The 11720-nt window shown below is 38.4% G+C and overlaps 1 protein-coding gene across 2 annotated transcripts; it reads left to right on the top strand.

The window, feature by feature from the left end:
* The first annotated feature begins 2 nt into the window (after positions 1-2).
* On the top strand, positions 3-9822 carry LOC112571702 (TBC1 domain family member 16-like). Of its 2 annotated transcripts, none has more exons than XM_025250925.1 (11): positions 3-58; positions 1124-1327; positions 2678-4148; positions 5720-5892; positions 6604-6792; positions 7215-7363; positions 7650-7784; positions 8103-8289; positions 8474-8571; positions 8955-9183; positions 9566-9822. In XM_025250925.1, exons 2-11 carry the CDS (start codon positions 1133-1135, stop codon positions 9740-9742), a joined length of 3003 nt encoding a protein of 1000 aa, XP_025106710.1. In that variant the 5' UTR covers positions 3-58; positions 1124-1132; the 3' UTR covers positions 9743-9822. The 2 variants fall into 2 exon arrangements, with proteins under 2 accessions (XP_025106710.1, XP_025106718.1); XM_025250933.1 differs by having other exon boundaries at positions 29-67.
* Positions 9823-11720: the final 1898 nt, after the last annotated feature.

Here is an 11720-nt window from a genome sequence, read left to right as displayed (position 1 = left end):
GCAGTGTTATGGATTAATCAAATAGCATGGCGGCGGTCGTCATCCGGGAGAGCAATGAGTGAGCGCTGTTCGTGTCTCATGGCCTTATATCATTAAAGTTATACGTAGAGTACCACTATTTAGAAAACACTAAAGAAAGTATAAATATTGAATGATGAATATCCAGCAGTTTTTCCCATAATGAAGCATACTCGGTCATTCCATCATTAGCGCAGGCAGACGCCAGCAGATGTTAGAACGAAGACGTGCCGACGCAGCAGCAACATATAGTTGTATAGTTTCTGCAATCAATATAGTTGTGGAAGGATTAATATTAAAAACAGTAAAATAAAATGTGAAACTTCTGTGTTTACCTATAATTATTCTATGATGTTGTAGAGATAGCGAGTAAGACATTTTCACGACTACTATGAATATAGTAAGGCTGAGTGGCAGACGCAAAATAACAACACGCATACGCATTTGACACATGTAATTGTATTTAAAAGATTTAGTCTAGGCTGATATCGTGCAGATAAAAGATCAGTAAATAATACTCAGTACATAAATGTATAAGAGTACAAGAATAAAAAGTAATTTACGTTGATTAGCGAAGATATTTATTTTTGGTAGTCGAAAGTGTCATTGTTGTATTTGGTATAAACTTACGGTCTCTAGTTTCAGTGTTTTCATGAAACTTGCTTGTTAATATATTACTAAGCGCGATATAACACTTAAATATTTAAACACTTGTGTGTACATATATATATATCGGAAAGAAGTGACATCCTCATGAAGACAGAAGAAAACAATTGTAACTTTTAGTAAGAGTTACCCATGTAACTGTAAATTATAGTGTAATTTAGTACAAAATTAAGAAATGTTCAATGTTATTAGCTGCAGTATTTTGAGAAGCATTCCAAGAATTCAAGTTAAGTTTTTGTTAGCTCTTAGGGAAATTGTAAGGATATTTGTATAATAATACCTGCATTAGATGATACAAAAACACTTTCATTTATAGTTGAATATCTGCTCCAGAAATGAGATGCTCAATACCTTTTTTACTGCAAATACAACATTTGCAAAATTTGAAAAACACAATTTTATTTTTATAAAAAAAAGAGGCTCATGGTGCTTTTTACAGAAAACACTAATGGCTTTGAGCACAATTGTCAAAAAGGCCAGCAGCCTGCTGCGACTGGGAAGCAGCGACTCCCTCAAGCCCCCACCTCTTGATGGAGAGATCATTTATTGCAAGAATAATGTTTGTGTTCATCCACCAGCTTCCCTTCTCTTGGACTCTGAGCACCACCCAGGCTACCTAACTCTGCGGGCACATCAAAATGAGGTACGTAAAGTGTTGCTTAATAAAAAAAGAAAAACAAAAATACATGCATGCAAAATTGGAATCTTAATATGTATATCATACAGTTCACTTTTATCAAGTTTTATTAGTTATTTAATATATGTTGTGCAATTCACTTATATCAGGTTTCATTAGTAAATGATGCACTTAACTTTGACAGATAGCCATTGGTTTTGATGTTAAGGGTTAAGATTTTTTCTTTGCATTTTCTAACACTTGAGTCCACTAGAAAAGTTATGAAAAATTGCTAGTCTTCTTCACATGTGCGTATGTGTCACCATTGTTTTTTAAAAGAAAGATACATCCGGAAAAATATGAATCTTTAAATTGATGAGAGTGATGTCCCTTTGCCTTACCAGCTGGAGGGGACTAGCTCATCCTGTTCTTTTTCTTTCGTTTATTATTGTACTTAGGGTTTCATCATGTTTGGTATCTGCTGATTACTCTTAATCTGTGCTTTTACTTACATTTGCTTCGACTGTTCTGAAGTGTTTTCCTGAATCTGTGCCCTTTCATAGTCTGTCTTCACCACCATATCTATGCCATCTCAGCTCTGGGTTTTTCATTTGCTGATTTAAGTCAACAGTAAATCAACAATCATGGAGATGTTCCATGTTTCTGCACTACATACAGTCCATTTTCCTCACAATGCTGCTCTAGATTCTGAATCAATGGGCGTCAGCAATCGTGGACTTGATTCTCTGATCTCTGATCTATCTACAGTCCTGCCTCCTGCTTCATCCATGACAGTTATGTGCACCAAAAGTGGACAACTTTATGTTGTTGGTTCCACTACCACCACTACTATAGTATTCCCATTGATACTGAGTCTGCAGTTCCTTTTTGAAGCGTTTTACTGCCATTGTACATGTATTTGTTTTTCTGGAATTCTTGCAACATTGTATTCAGTTAAGACCAGTCAGTGCTGTGATCCTGATGAAATATGTGAACTAGAGTGTGCTGTTTTTTTTTGTTTTTGTTTTTTTTTTTTTAAGATGCCTTGAGCTTGTCTGAAGGGCAGGGATTAGGCACTATACAAGTGCACTTTATTATTGTCTTTCTGTTCCCATATTCAGGGAGGTAACTATTCAAAATTATCTAGCTAAATGACTGGATTTTATCCCTTTTTGTAATAGCATGTTTTGTTGTAGAAATTATTGAATATAACAGACATGAGTTGGCAGTTTGAACATATTAGTTGTTGAAAGGGCTGGACCTATTTGTCCATCTTGGAATCAGAGAGTTAAGAAGCATAATAGCAATAATGATTTACGAACAACAGTCCAAGTGTTTTTTGTTTTCTAATATATTTTTCTAAAATATTTTTTATAGGGTTCCAGACCTACCCTTATCCTAACATGGATTCCAAATGCTACACTGCAAAAAAATCCTCAGAGCATTGAGAGCAGTCCAAACCGCTCTGTTGGTGCAACACCTAAAGCTAGTCCTCGAAGAACTCCACGTCAAGAGTTTTCCAAGATGGACCCAGATCCTGTTCCTGCTGAGCACAGAGTATGGGATGAGCATGGCGAAAGGAAGGCAGAGAGACGGAAAAAGCACAGCCAGGACAACTGCAGTCTGAGCTCGGATATGTCTTGCGGCTCTAGAGAGGAATCTCTCAGCCAAGCCAGCTCCACACCAGGGGAGGACTCATGGCATCCAGAACGCAAGCTTAGCTCTAGTGCCAAGTCCCAGACAGATTCTGGCATTGGTACTGAGGAGCCTTTGTTGCTGGGGTATAACATGTTGCAGAGTGTTTCACAAGCCACAAGGAATGTCACAGATTTGGCAACTGTCCCAAATACTCAAGACCTATGTTCAAACCAAAGCAGCCGGAACAACAGCAGTGTGCCACAAAACAATGCAAAGCCTGTTCCTTTGGCACTGCGACAAAATCGAGTTGGAGTCAACGTGAATGATTTGAATGCTGGGGGTGACACTGTGCATGCAGACAACTGTGATGTACTGACAGCAGAAGAACAGCTGGCAGCCATGTTGAACAGGCATAAACTCCATGCTCGTGCACGAAGTGGTGGGTCTTGGGGTGGAGGTGAAGGGCATTCTTTCAGTATCCAGATGACGGACGACAGACTAGTAGTGTTGGAAGGTCAGGTGCAGGAGAACGGAGCACCTGGACCAGCTTCCAACATCCTTGATCGAAATCTCAACACCAATGACAGCAAATTTGACACCAGTACAGCTTCTAGTTCTCAGTCTACAGACAATGATTCCCCTGGGATTGGAACCGATGGCATCCGGCTTACCTCTGACGTTTTCTGTAGTGGCACCATCGGTACATTGACACCTGTCAGCCAACCATTATCAGTCATCAAGGATGAAGTGTCTTCCATCAGACTTCAAAGCAATGCAGCTGAATTAGTTAACATCCGAGTACCTCACTTTCTGGAACTGCCAGGTATCACCCCTCCACCCCCAAACACCCCAGTTGAGACACCGGATGTTCTTGCCACTGGTCAGCTCAGCTCAGGTTCTTCCACCACCACTTCTGGGCCTGACTCCCCACCTTTGACTCCTGCCACTTCTGACACAGAATGGGATGGTTCCCCTTTGAAAGGAGTAGAAGGAGGCTGGTCAAATCAGCAAGAACATCCTGAATGTGAAGTGGAGAGCTCTCGGAGAGACTCGCATCAGAGTGCTCAGGAATCCCCCACCAGCACTAGCAGCTCAGCCAGTGCTTCATACAACTGGACTTTTCCTGAGAATTCCATGACCTTCAGCCAAGGCAAGAGAGAAAGGCGCAGTGCTCGGGACCAGATGTGTGGTGTATTTTCTGTTGACCTTGGTGAGTGATTATTTTAATCTGAGCTCCTTTAGTTTCTTTTTGAGATTAATTTATTCTGTATTTTTTTAGTGTAGACTTTTACTTATAAATAAATTTTATAGTATGCGAAAGTGATTTCTTGATATGTTGGTTGCTGGTCAATTCAACTTTTTACCAATTCAACCACTGCTATAAGTTGATTAGATCACACAAAGGATTATACTGGAGTCAATTTGCCTGGAGTCAATTTAACCGCTGATTACATAGCTATAATTCAATTGTCATGCACTTACTAGCATATGACAAAAGACATAGACGGTATATTTACCGTACTTGGGAGAAAGCTAACAGAAGGGGACCTTCCAATAAATTACTGACTGGTAAAACAATTTGGGTAGGCTCACATTGAATCCAAGAATATGGGTTTTAGCTGATATACTCGTCTCGGGTAGAGTAACAGACTGGGTTAACAACATTCATAAATATGAGACCTGATCATAGGAAAGTGTATCTGATATATTTGTCTCGAGTAGAGTGACAGGCTGGGTTAACAAACTTCATGAATATGAGCCCTAGTCATAGGTGGGTGTAGTTGCCAGCAGCTGTAGAGACTGGTTATAAACTAAAAGGATGAATATTTGAATGACTGTAGCCCTATCTGTTGAGAACAGATACAGATGTTGCAAATCCCCCCTCTTCCCAGTGTTGCCAGATGCACTCTCACAGTTGCTCACAAAGCCAGCATGAACACACACCCATCTCACTCAGCCAGAGCCGGGACATGACGTACCTATCGAGCCTCTAATGAACATAGACGACACAAAGACAAAATGAACAGTACAAATAATAAATTTAATCTTTTACTAAATGGAAATATATATATATACACACACATACAAGAAAAGAGAACTACCCCACGTCCAAGTAAGAGATAATGAACTATGTTAGTAAGGGAGATAATAATAAAAACAAACACCCGCACACACTGCAGCACAGTACTGTCAGAGTTCTTGGCCCAGAGGCCTTCAGACCTAATGTTATTTCTAGAACACTTTGTATTCTGTTTACACTGTCAGTTTCTGTGGCCTTGTGTGTGGTTTCAACATGGAGAAACTCCCCACTCCAAACCCCACCTATAGCTAAGATAAAATACAGTCCAGTTGAGTTCTCCCTTCAAATACTCAACAAGAAGGGTTCCCATTCTTAAACTAGTAGATAACTGCGGGCAGGGTTGGAAGGGGGCAATGAACACCAAACCCCTATCGCTAGAACAAGCACAAAACACAGCATTTAAGCAGACGACGCATGACATAGCATAGGCATGACATCAGGTTTCTCTACAGTCAGTTAACAAAGGCCTCGGCCTTCCTTATGAACCAGATAAAAATAGCCTTGAATCTGACGTCAGACTTCACCTGCTGTAAGCTGTCTTTCTACTACTGGTGCGTCTGAGAGAAATGCAGGCACAGAAAAATGTCTGACATGCAACAACAGAGAACTAGAATGGTGGGTTTGCTTTATTTTATGATGTTTCATGGATGTAACTCTGTGGTTAAGGTCTAATGTGAGAGAGGTGTTTGTGTATCTGGCAGGTCAGATGAGGTCTCTTCGTCTCTTCTACAATGATGCAGCATGTTCTGCTGGACAGGTTGTGATAGCTAGCCGTGAAAGCCAGTACAAAATCCTGCACTTCCACACAGGAGGGCTTGATCGCCTGGCTGAAATCTTCCAGGAGTGGAGTCTTTTTGCACAGGAAACAGACAAGGTGAGGATCGAAGGTGTAAGGGCCAAATACTAAAATGGGTATTTGTTAGAGTGACTGAAGGTTGTCTCACATCCCCTTTTCTAAATTGTGAAGAACTTGTAATGTGATGCTAAACTAACATCATACTCATAATTGCCTGGCACATTGTATGTGACCCAGGTTTATTTCTACTTTTTTCAGGAGGAACCTTAGCTTGCTAATTATTGTGCTCTATAGCACACATTTTTTATTATTAACAACAGCAATCTTCTGTATGTGAACTTTACCATTTAAAATTTTTAAGATCAAAAGATAAAGGTAGCTTCCTAACCTTCAGTTACTTGGGTGGGTGAGGGGAGTGAGGAGTTACAGACCCTACTTGTTTTGGGGCCAGCTATTTTTTCGTGTGTGATGGTGATGCCCATCTTCACCTTGCTGCCATTCCTTCTCCAACCTGCTATGGAGGCAAGTACCCATTTAATGGCCAGATCATCTGGGAAAAGTATGCTGAACCACACAAGTGAACCACACCCTAGGTGTGCCTTTCTGTTGGAGCTGACATGAGTCAAAGACATCAGGGAAGGTGTTTGTGTCCACATGCTGTGCTCTAGAAACAGTGAACCACTTGCCACCACAGTTCTTTGGGACTCCTTACATTATCCTTTTACCACCTTCAGATAAAATTTATTTGTAGTCTTACCTGACCCATGAACTGCATTTGTCTGTTGACAGAAGTTGGCAGCTTCTGGAGGAGAAGAGGCAGGTGGCAAACCATACCAGCAGTTTTTGGTGGTGAAGCCCCAGCTAACTAATGATGACTGCCACCCTGAGGAGGGCCTGTTCCTCAGGGTTACAGAGGACATATGGCGGGAACACATGAACAGTGATGGCACCATTGAGGATGATTTGCAACTGCGAAAGGTTAGTTCATGGAACAAATGGCATAAAAACTAAGAAACAGTTTATTTAGGGAACTGTAAATTTAATCAGTGTACCTATCTTGCGTACACGATTTATTTCCTTTTTACTACAGATAGAAGAATTTATAAACGGAAGTGTATTCCTTCCTACAGTATTCTTTGTAGCTGCTAATATTTAAGGTGGCCATCTGATCAGGATCTAAATGATAATTTTGGGTCATATTTTACACAGTGTAGCAGTTTTCTCATGATTTTTTTTTTACTATAATCATCACTTGCTTTTGCCTGTTTTGGCTTCTTCTTTTCAACACTGTCCTTGGCAGAATAGCAGCTTGTTAAGAGGATTTAAATGTGGAAACATTGTCCATCATTAGGGTAGAAATGTTCATTCTTATAGCACAACAAAAATGTTTCTTTTATTAGGCTATTTTCTTTGGTGGCCTTGACCCTATGCTACGTCCAGAGGTGTGGCCATTCCTTCTGCACTACTACCCTTTTGACTCCACTTTTGAAGAACGGGAGCAAATTCGCAATGACAAGTATATTGAGTACCACAATATCCGAAAAATGAGGTTGGTTTATTTAATAGGTGCAGCCATGGGAAATACTAATTGTCAAGTGAACATATGCTCTTATGTCAGTGGAGATTTTTATTTTATGACTGGTAGTGATGGGTGAAGAAAGATTGAGTTTGATAAAGGAGTTATAATTACTTTTTATGCATGTGAGTGACAGCTACAAACTTTTTTTGATGATAGTTGTGTCTTACCCTGTTGATATATAATTTATAACAAAATACTTTTAAAGTGTAAAGTGTTACTTTTTACCTAAGTGCATCATGTAATTGGCTTTTTCTAGAGAATCAATGCGCGGAGAAGAGAAACAGCAGTTCATGCGCAACGTACAGTGTATTGTTGAAAAAGATGTCGTGCGTACTGACCGCAGCCATCCCTATTTTCGAGGTCAAAATAACCCAAACATTCAAGTCCTTAAGTAAGTCATAAAATATTTTACCCAGAATATCAGGAAGCTTTCTGTGCTCTGCATTTATGTCAGAGGGGATGATGGAGTAACATGATGCATGCCTATTAAATCTTGTATCATAAGGTTTCTATCAAATTTGTTTAAAAAATTTTTTTTGTATTTTTTTAATAAATTATTATTATTATTTTTTTAATGTTTTTGTCTTGTCATTGAATAGCAGTTGAAGTTAAAGAGGATGAATTTTTAAAATTTTGAAATTGCCACAATGCTTCATAGAGGTTTAGTGAACGATGACTATAAACAAAGTGACTTGTTGGGATGTCCCAGGAACATTTTGCTAAACTATGCAGCGAGCCATCCTCGAAGTGGTTACACTCAAGGCATGTCAGACCTGCTGGCACCCATCCTGGCAGAAGTACAACAAGAGGCTGATGCTTTCTGGTGCTTCACAGGCCTCATGACACGCACCATCTTTGTGTCCTCTCCCACTGACACTGACATGGACAAACAGCTGGTGGGTGCAGCATTTGCCATTTTCATTTATTCTGCTACTTGTGCAGACACGGTCACTGAAACATCTCATGTTTCAAGCCATGCCCTTTTTTAAATTATGAATTATGTGCTCCTCTTTGTCTTATTTAACCATCTTATTTGATATATTCTTATTTATTCCTCTTATTGTATGCACATTGTTGCAGAACTACTTACGAGAGCTATTACGAGTCATGTTGCCACGGTTCTTCTACCATTTGAAACTCTTAGGACAGGATGCACTGGAGCTGCTTTTTGCACACAGGTTGGGGGCTTCACATTTAGAAAGGAAGTTATAATGAAAAAAATACTATGTGAAATATAAGCTTTGTTTTTTTTTTTCAGTTAGTGATAGTGTGAAGAGAATTATTAAAAATTGTTTGCCTTGTGATGTCTTAGCTTTGTTTGCCTTCTTTGATGTAAATGTACTACAAACAAAGAAAGTAAACCCATTGCTTTCTTCAAAAAGTATTGCATTTTTAATCAAGTTTGTTGTTTTCAGTTATTTAGATGCAGTTTTATAGGATAAGTTATCCTATTTCTAATATATCCTGTCTAAAGTAGTTGTGTTATGAGCTTGTGTTATGACATTATAGTTGTTGTTTTGTTTTTTTTTGCACAGAATAACTGTCTTGTGTTATTTTATAGGTGGATCCTTTTGTGCTTCAAACGAGAATTTAATGAGCAGGATGCCTTGAGAATCTGGGAGGCTTGCTGGGCCCACTACCAAACTGACTATTTTCACTTGTTTCTGTGTGTGGCTATTGTGGCCATATATGGAGATGATGTTGTGGACCAGCGGTTGCCAGCAGATGATATACTTCTACATTTCTCTTCCCTGGCTTTACACATGAATGGAGACCTTGTGCTGAGAAAGGTAGGCTTTTTCAGATTTAGTTGTTGAATGGGGGGTGGTGGGTCCAGTCAGTTATTTTGGTGTTTTTTTTTTTTTAAAAATTTGATAGTATGTCTGCAGTGAACTAGTTGGGATACATGTGCTTCACTTATGTTGATCCCTAGCTTTTCCCTATTTCTACCACTGAGGCATTGAGTTCATAGTACTGGCTTTAACAATCTGAAACAAACATGGCTTGTTGGTTTTCTTTTCTGTTTGTTGTTCAAGAACCACCATGACATCAAATATGCTGTAGTTGGGGAAAAACATTTAGTTATTAGAGATTTATTTATAAAAATATAGCGATTCCACTTTACTCCAAAACATATTATCAAATATGTGTGTGTGTCTTATGTCAAATCAGGCTCGTGGCTTGCTGCATCAGTTTCGAAGTAAAGCTGTCATCCCTTGCACTCTGCTTGGCCTCTGCTCCCAGTGTGATCCTGGCATGTGGGACAGCGGTCATGTGCCAACAGTGGAGTGCATCACTCACCCTGGTGGTCAATTATGTCCTGCCAGACTACGTCCTGGTGATCTGTGAGAGAGAGCTTTCATCTTTTTAGTGGGAGAGTTCACTCTGCCGGTCATTGTGAAGTGTCCACACAGTAATCATCTTTATAGGAAAATATAATTACAGAAGCACTTTTAAAGTTTTGAAAAGCATTAATTTGTGTCATAAGCATGTAGGTATGAAATTTTCTGCACATTGAGACCATCCTGTAAACAGTTTTATCAGATAAAGACTCTGTTGTGATGTGAATGAAAAATGTTTTGGTTTAAAATGTCATAAAGGTTTAGTATTCCCTGCCACTGTCTCAGTTACAAATGTGTGTCTTTTGCCTGACCTAGAAAATTGGACATATCTGTTCTCCAGGGCTAAATATGTACACTCATTGTTGACTTTCCATCCGTTTCTGTATTATTGAGAAGAGAAAAAAAAGTTATCAAGAGTGGGGGTAAATATATATTAAGTATTGCTTTCTACATTTTCTTGGCAATTTCTGTCATAGATTTAAAGGCGTTTTATTATGTATTACTGTTTAGAATTTATGCTTTATTGGTATGTGAGGTGAATATAAAGTGAACAGAGGCTACAGTCACAGCTGATGGAAGTACTGCTCTAGTTCCAGTTTCCAGGGTCTTGTATTGGTTTTTCACATTCTGTAAAGAGGGTAGGTAGACACAGGGCTGAGCTTGATTATGGAGAAGTTTTGTATGAAAAACAATCTGTTCAATGGAAGTGCCATTATACTTTGCATTTGCTTATTTCCCTTTTTAAGCTTTCCATTGTTTAAAGTCCTTGATCATTTGCTCTATGATTGCAAGTTTGCAGCACATTAATAGTTAAATTGGGTAGGTGTTAGCTGATTTGTTCAAGTTGATGTGTACAATTTTCTGTCACCAGTTCAGTATGACTAAATGAAAATAATAGAATTTTTGTTTGCATGTTTATTTGTTGAAGATTAGTTTTCACACATTTTATTGGGTTTTCCACCATGTAGTGGAAGTTCTGTATCAAAGAATCTCCTGTCTCCTTGTATAAAACAACTGTTTTTACAACAGTTGTTGATATTCTGACACAGGTATTTTGCAGACGTATAAGGCTGCTGGTCAAACTCTTTTACTTTATAAACCTGCCTTCCTCTCCAGAGGGCTGCCCATAACCACAAAAGCTAAAAAAGATGTTTTCTGATACATTGTACTATTTTTTCTCTTTTGTTTTACTTGCATTTGTGTGGTTTAAAAAAGAGAATTATCGGGGTTGGTGCATTTTGTCATATCAACACTAAAGGACTTTTACTATCTGCATTATCTCCATTCTTGTTTACTTGTTATCCATATTTTTTTTTCTTTACAAATTGTGTAATTATTTCTTTTACATCAAAATGACAGCAGGCATTATGCGTACTGGGGAAAATTTTGATCACAATGCTGTACATATTTTGGAAAGAAGAGAAAGTTAATTAAAAGCTGATGTTTTTACAGTGTTTTTTCTTATCACATTTGTAAAGACAATATTGAAGTATTTTTTCAATTTTTGTGCATTGCATGTGATATATTGTTATTATACTGTTTGTGCAATACCGTGAATTTACAGTAATTGTTTTAAAGTGATCACCTGTGGTCCTAAATCTACTGCATTTATATAAAATGTTGTCTAATTTTAATAGAACTTGTAGATACAAAGTGCCAGTGCTTATGTATTTAGAATATAGTATTTTTGTTGGAGTGTGGATTTTATTTAAAGTCCAGTTTTTTCCCCCCAACTGTGCTAGCCATCACAGTTGGTTGTCTGCATATAGAGTAACCTAATGAAATAATATTAGAATTCTTCCTGGAATTAATGGTAACTGGAGTTTGCTTTTTATTGTTTGAATTTTTGGCATGGATGAAAGAGTAGAAATTTCCGGCTTTACCTTTTGCCTTATAGCCGCATACTTTCAAATTTATTAGTAAAATTAAAGTTGGAACAACAGGGTTAGGGTTATACATTAGAGCAGGGATACCCAACCTACGGC

The sequence above is a fragment of the Pomacea canaliculata genome, linkage group LG1 (assembly GCF_003073045.1).
Source record: "Pomacea canaliculata isolate SZHN2017 linkage group LG1, ASM307304v1, whole genome shotgun sequence".
NCBI lineage: Eukaryota > Metazoa > Mollusca > Gastropoda > Architaenioglossa > Ampullariidae > Pomacea > Pomacea canaliculata.
This window is presented reverse-complemented; position numbering and strand designations above follow the sequence as displayed.